At 53.5% G+C, this 6,952-nt stretch overlaps 2 protein-coding genes across 2 annotated transcripts; both read left to right on the top strand.

Moving 5' to 3' along the window:
* Positions 1-309: 309 nt before the first annotated feature.
* Positions 310-4,031, top strand: V8C40DRAFT_244906 (uncharacterized protein). Its single transcript, XM_083215760.1, has 2 exons — positions 310-3,042; positions 3,132-4,031. Exons 1-2 carry the CDS (start codon positions 804-806, stop codon positions 3,512-3,514), a joined length of 2,622 nt encoding a protein of 873 aa, XP_083072887.1. The 5' UTR covers positions 310-803; the 3' UTR covers positions 3,515-4,031.
* A 1,441-nt stretch (positions 4,032-5,472) lies between these two features.
* Positions 5,473-5,855, top strand: V8C40DRAFT_244902 (uncharacterized protein; the record flags this gene model as incomplete). The annotated part of the gene is made up of 1 exon (XM_083215759.1): positions 5,473-5,855. A coding segment is annotated over exon 1 (323 nt), but the record flags the coding sequence as incomplete, so codon positions are not given.
* Between the last annotated feature and the right edge of the window lie 1,097 nt (positions 5,856-6,952).

Here is a 6,952-nt window from a genome sequence, read left to right as displayed (position 1 = left end):
ACTCTGATGCCACCACGAGCTTCCATCGCCATCCAACAGCAACTAAGCAGCTCTCATCAGCTCGAGCCGCAGCAACGGGCGCTGGTTGGCAACTACCGGACCGCCACTAGGGCCTTGTCCCGCTAAGAATAGGCACATTTAGCACGCTGATCGGTGCACTTACAGCGCCCATAGTGGGTGGTGGCTTCTCCCTAGAGTCTCCCTAGCCGTAACTCTACGGGGACTCTGCCCACTATCAACCCCTGGCACCTTGCAAAGTCGTCATATAACCCCAGACCGTTTTGCCTGCATCGCGCACATTAACCGTCTGGTGTCCCCTCTCCCTTGCGTCGGGCGAATCACTCACGAAGCAAACCCTTCTTTTTTTTTCTGGACCCTGCGCTGCATGGCTCTCGGGCCTTTGAAATTTTTTTAACCCTTGCCTGCTCTACCGAGTGCCTTCAATTCTTATCCTCGTAACCGTACCGTCAAGTGGGAGACCCCCTGGTAGAGCCGATAGATGCTGTGCTGGTACTAAGGCTGACGGAACCCCGCGATCATATATACAAGGATTTTCTCCCACCAGAATTATTATCTCACGACGTGGACGGCGACCCCTCATTCCTTGTTCTTTGCATTGCTCGGTTGGCTGTGACGGGATTTTGACAGCCGCCTGTGACGTGTGTCTGTGGCATCATCTGCTTCTGCTCTGTCTGGCTCAGGACGCTCTCAGTCTGTGGCCGTTCTACCATCTTTATATTGTTGTCGCCCGCCTTTCGCATCTTGTCTAGGGGACGCATCGTCTTGTGTCCGGGCCTAACACCATGACTGATCGATATCGAGGGTATCCTGCGGCTGGCCGGTCCGCCACCTTCAACAACCCGGCCCGGATCTCTCTGCCCGCTGTAGGCGGATATGGAGCCTTGTATGCCAACGACCCGGATTACGTCGCCTCGCCCACGAGATATTCCGCAGCCACGCCCAGAGGCTACACAGCAGCTGCGCCTCCTGCAAGCGTGCCTCCGAGATCGTACTCGACCGTCAACCCAGAGCCGCGGGCTCCCAGGCCGGGCCCTCGTGAGCCCAGCCGCAACCGGCGCTCGACCCTCGATGCGTCTGCCAGGCCTCCCATCATCGTCACGACCATGCAGGATCACCGCCCGCACACTTCGGGTCCGCACACTGCTGATGTCCTTGCCGCCCACAGAGGAAGCCCGGTCCTCCAAGACACGTACCGGTCCAGCGACGGGAGGCTCTATTCCCAGCCGGCGTCGTCCATCAGATCCCGGAGCACCGCCCGGCCATACCACACCTCCTCTGCCAGTGACGACTTTGGCCGCTCCCGGGAGCAGGGAGAGATCGTGCTGGCCAGTCGCGACGCCGATGCCTATCGCAACTCTCGGCCTCACGTTGTCTACCCGAGCAACTCTCGCCACAGCAACGCCGCTATTGACTACGGCGATGACGGGTACCAGTATACAAACGCCGGCGAGCTGGTTCGATATGATTTAGACCATGGGGCCGCCCCCGCTCCGGCCCGTTCCCGCAGACATGACAGCTTTGACCGGGCATATTCCCGTCCCAACATCAATTATAATGCGGATCAGCGAAGCTTCAACGTCAACACTGATCCCAACCGAGCTAATCGGCCTTACGACAGTCGAGGTGGCCCTCCACCTTCGACCCGTGGGTTTGACAAGATCGGCCGAGCATATGAAAACGTCCCTCCCGCTGCACCAGCTCCTCCCAACCCCAACGCATCTGGGCCCCTGGACGTTGTTGCTCCCTCTGCAGAGCAGCGTACCATTAGGCGTCCCAGACCTCTTTCGCTCACACAGGAGCCAGGGGCTGGCGGCTCTCATCCTGATGACTATTACAGAGGTTACGATGATGATGGCTATGAACCCCGGCGGTTCTATGACGACAGCGTCACCGCCCGAGGATTCGGTCTACGGGTCCAGCCTGATGATATCGAGGACCCCAGGGGTCGTTACTATGATCAGAGAGACGACCATGAGAGAGACGATTCAGCCAGGAGAGATCATTCTCGTAAGAGAATAGAAGCTCCAGTTGAGGAAAGACGGCGGCCTCATGGTGAAGAAGATCGGGGATCTGACCGCGAGAGGGAAGATTGGTACCGGAATAAAGATAACCTCCGTGAGAGGCTAGATGGTAGGAGAGACGCAGATCAAGAAGACAGTGACCGATCCCGAGTCCGGGAGAAGGTCGCTTCCGCAGGCGCTGCTGCTGCGACTGTCACTGCAGCTGCAGCTGCCGGTGGCCTCTCACCAAACGCCAAGAAAGATGAGAAGCCAGAGCCAAGTTCACCACGGAGACGCCGTGCTTCTGATGAGTCTGAAGAGCGAGACGATGACCGAGAGCGTCGGGCCGCAAAGTCAGAGGCTGAGGCCAGAGACCGAGACAGGCGATCAGCTGAGGCCAAGCTGAATGGCGATTCGGTAGCAGTCGTATCCTCTGATTCCGACGAGGGGAAGAAGAAGACGGCGCGCAGACACCGTCCCTCTCACAGCTTTGATCCCAATGACACTGGTGATCTGAGGCAAATCCGTGAGCAGCTCGCCGCTGTGAAGACGTCTGACAGCGAGAAGCCTGAGACCAATGGTAAAGACCGGGCATCTCCTCCGGCCAAAGAAGACCGTCGAGAAGACCGTCGGTCTGAGTCACCACCTGCCGGGGAAGACAACCGTGGGCGCGACCTGGTTCTCCGCTCCCCAGAGGAAAAGCAAGTCCGTGTTGTATCGCCGCCGCGCGAGAAGAAGGAGGATAAGCCCCTCAAGGGTATTCTCAAGCAGCCAAGCGCCAAGTTCCCCGAGGAACTCAATCCTATCCGCGAGGGCGTGGCACCGCACAAGGAGGATAAGAAGCTGAAAGAAGTCCCACCGGGCGCTCGATGGACCAAGATTAACCGCAAGATTGTCAACCCAGAGGCCCTGGAGATTGGCAAGGAGAGATTTGAACTCCGCGATGACTTTGTCATTGTACTTCGAGTCCTTAGCAAGGAAGAGATTCAGGCCTATGCTGCTGCCACACAAGTTTTGAGAGGTAAGACAACCAACAGACTATAAGCATCGTCTCCCCCTGCGTTCTCTTTTACTCCTCACATGACTAACATATGGGCTGCGTGAAAACAGAGAGGCGACGAAACAAGGAGTCTGGTGGTGGTGATCATGACAGCGACCGTGACCGAGACCGTGAATCCCACGGCCGAGACCACGAGCGTGACTATGATGACCGAGATTATGATAAAGAGTACGGTCGTGAGTACGACCGCGAATATGATCAGGAGTACGACCGAGAGTACGACGACGATAGGGGACGTCGTGGAAGCCACCGTCACCGCCGTCACCGAGACGATCTCGAAGTGGTTGACCCTCGTGAGCCTGAGCGCGACCGTGACCGTGACCGTGACCGAGAGAGGCGACGCCGACACAGGCGTGATGATGATGATGAGTATGAGTCCAGGACACGAGGCGAGGACCACCACCACCATCACCGATCCCACCGAGAGGCATGATGATGTTTTACGAAAAGCATTCTGGAGCGAGATCGCAGCATTTTCCTGCCTAGGCGTGCAAGCCTTGTTATGCGTGCGTGTTGTGATGAGCATGTGCCGTGCGATACGATGTTGATTTGGCGTTTTTTATTACTTTTCCTGCAATTTTCTTCCTCTTTTTTTTCTCTTGTCTTTTCCCATCTCATCTCCTCATGGGTTGAAGCTACACAAGGCGTTTTGCTCGGGTTATATCAAAGCTGTTTTCATTTTTATACGTTGAAGTAAGATGTTTTTTGACGAATCTACGCTGGTGGTAAGTAGAAGATTACGTGCCAATGAATGAATGATGGCGAGCGAGAGATTTGGTTTTATTGGTTTCTCACATCTACTCTTGTTTTCTCTCATTATGAGATTTTTTTTTTACAATTGGATCTAAGGGAATAAAAGCTTGGGTTGATTTCTCTCTTGTATAGTCATGTTGACGCTGTGATGATATCCTATGACTGTTTGCATACAATGTGACGATACATATACACTATTGTCTATTCTATTCCCATCGGCCAACAAGGGAATCTACAACACCTATCTACTCTGCCGCATCGTCAATCTGAGACATACCCGCCATAATGGGGTACCGTCGCTTCTTTTTGCCTCTGCACATGTGCCTGTACAGTACATTCCCTCTTTCCATGGCCCCTCGCATGGCCCAAACATGGGGGGAAGCATGGGCTAGATTGCTCGGCTATCCCAGCGAGACGGAGCAACAACTCCATGTCCCGTTCTCTTCGTCCCCAAGCAAGAAGCACGAGCAGTTCCTTGCAGGTATCCCCCATCCCTTCCCTTTCTCGCATGTCTATGTCTTGGGGGGGAGGGGGGAAAGGCGTACAGGTTAACTATACGAGTAAAGTACATACAATAGAGATTGTCGCCCCCCCCGAACCCTGTCTCGCCTGGGGAGATACAATGTGTGGCGATTGTGTGTAGCAGAGAAAGAAAAAAAAAAGAGAGCTGGGTGCCTTGTTACTTTGTTGCTTGTCTTGTCTTGGTGTTACTGTTACCCCCCCTTCTTCTTTCTTATCCCGGAGAACTTGAAGGGGAGGGGGGGAGGATCTTTGCGGGCTGTGCTCGTGTATCGCATCGGGCTCAGATTGACGGGAGGGTGCATGTATGTTGTGTGTAGACTGGGTTTGAGTTACGGGGGATGGAATGGAGATGAGATGAAACGAGATGAAAAGTTGATGTTTTGAGATGAGATATAGAGTTATAGGGTAGGTAGGTGGTTGAAAGTCGTATTGTTTCTCAGCATCTAACTTCAGATCTCACAATGTCATGGGCAATATATTAAGTACACTCGATTAGGTAGTCTATACTTGAAGATTTGACGAGTTACAAAAGCAACTGGCCTAACTACACCTGCAACCACACCACACCACACCTCACACCCCCTCACCACCGAAAAGTTGGGTCGCACGACGTGTAAGAGAGAGAGAAGAAAAGCAGAAAAAAAGAAAAGAAAAAAGAGCGAGCGAGACAGGAAAGCCCCAAAAGAATACGAAGTTACAAATGACGTCCTCTTCGCCGAATCCCAATGGCCGATCTTCTGGCGTGGTCAAACCCTCCTTGAATCCTTCAGGTTTTTTGTTGTTTCCCCCAACGCAATCTCCTTCTTCTTCTCTCTGCCTAGGTACTAGTTACTTGTTTACGAGTACACACACAGCTCCCATTGCCCGTCGGATTCTTTCATTCTCCCAACGTCCCCTTAGACTTGTACTGTACTCCGTAGTAGATCTGTTATAGAAACAGACACTATCAATGATACCAGTACTACGTAGTGATGTGCCTCTGCTCTCATCAACGGTCTCTTCTTTTTCTTCTATTCACTCGTCTCCTTCTCCTTTTGTGCTCTAAACTCGTACGAGTACTCCGTGGACACTCCAAGTGTGGCAGCTTAGCACCGCCTTGTAACCACCAAAGTCCCTTTTTTCTTTTCCTTTTTTTGGTCTTCGTAGTGGTGGGCTACTGTTACTCCAACATGTGCTCATGGTGCCATGATATCATCCAGTATCAAAATCAACCTCAGTGGGTGGCTCAGTACCTGTGTGCGTGTACCTGTATGTGTACCTGTACCTGCTGCCTCCCCCTCTCCAGGCCGCGCACCAAGTCGTGCCAAACAATTGAAGCATCGACTTACAGCGCCATCAGTGCCAGCCAAGCGCTAAATGTCACCGCTAGTGTCCCGTTACGGGTCAACATCACTAACTCGCCTCGCCCAACTGTAGGTACCTGGTACCCTCGTCTGTATGGACCTATCCTCCGTCGTCGTCTTCTTGTTTTCACCCATTGGTCCCTTATTAGTTAGTGCTTTGCTCGCCTCTTTTCTTCTTCTCTCTGCACGTCTTTGCTTTTTATAACGCACAGCGAATTGCCGTTCCCTTTTCCGTCACCGCGTTTGCCTCTCTTATTACCCGCCTGCAAGCCGGTTTTCGTCTCCTTCGTTTCCTCCCAGCCCCCAATTATTGGCCTTTCCCCTCTTCTGGAATGTCACCACTGCCGCGAAGTTGCCAGTCGCTGCCAGCAGATGGCTCGAAACCTTACCAGCACGTCTAAATGGCATACTGACAAGCTGCCAGGCCCCCCTGACCACACATCTGCACACGTATTGGCAGTACTGTATACTCGTCCTTGTCCTTGTCCTTGTAGAGGGTACGCATCGCTGTCAGCTCTTGATCCCAGCTCCTGGACAGCAAAGCAGGTACCAAGTACTCGTAGGAATACTCGCCCGGACCGCTGCGACACCCCACGCCGCCACCGTCTCTTCTCTCTCCAGCGAGGCACAAGTATCGTCTACCTGGGCAGGGGGTGTAGTTTGGACAAAAATCCTTCCAGGCCCCCCGCGCCCCTTTTCCCAGCCCTCGCCCTCCCCACCAAACCCACCCACACCTCCTTAATCTGTGCAGTTCATTCAGACGCGCAGCAAAAGGGAATCTCACTACTTCTGTCCTGGACCGCCGACCGGCTTCCTGTCTGCTTGTTCCCGGCCGCGTCGTGGCGGTTTGCTTTTGCCTTCTGCGACGCCTGTATTCTGTATTAGTGCTAGGTAGTATCAGTACCAGTACAGGTACCTGTATGTACCAGTATCTGTCGACCCTCTGGGACGCACGTCGTGGCATGGGATGGGCATGGAGTCTAATAATATGCACTGGACATCTGCCAAAGCTCACCCGTTAGCATCGGCCCACACTCTCCCCTGCCCGACAGTGCAAGGGGAGTGAAGAACAAGTCTAGAAGAGTAGAAGCAAGCTGTGTGCAAACAGGCGGTAACAGATGCTGGCAGTACTGGACTCGTAATGCTGCTGCTCTGTATGGACAGTACGAGTACAAGAGTTCATGTTGGACTCATAAAAGGATAGCTGCGGTTTAGCATGCTCGTACAAGTACTAGCACTGGACAGTACTTGCG

The sequence above is a fragment of the Trichoderma camerunense genome (assembly GCF_050948025.1).
Source record: "Trichoderma camerunense strain CBS 138272 chromosome Unknown V8C40scaffold_9, whole genome shotgun sequence".
NCBI classification, from domain to species: Eukaryota; Fungi; Ascomycota; class Sordariomycetes; order Hypocreales; family Hypocreaceae; genus Trichoderma; species Trichoderma camerunense.
This window is presented reverse-complemented; position numbering and strand designations above follow the sequence as displayed.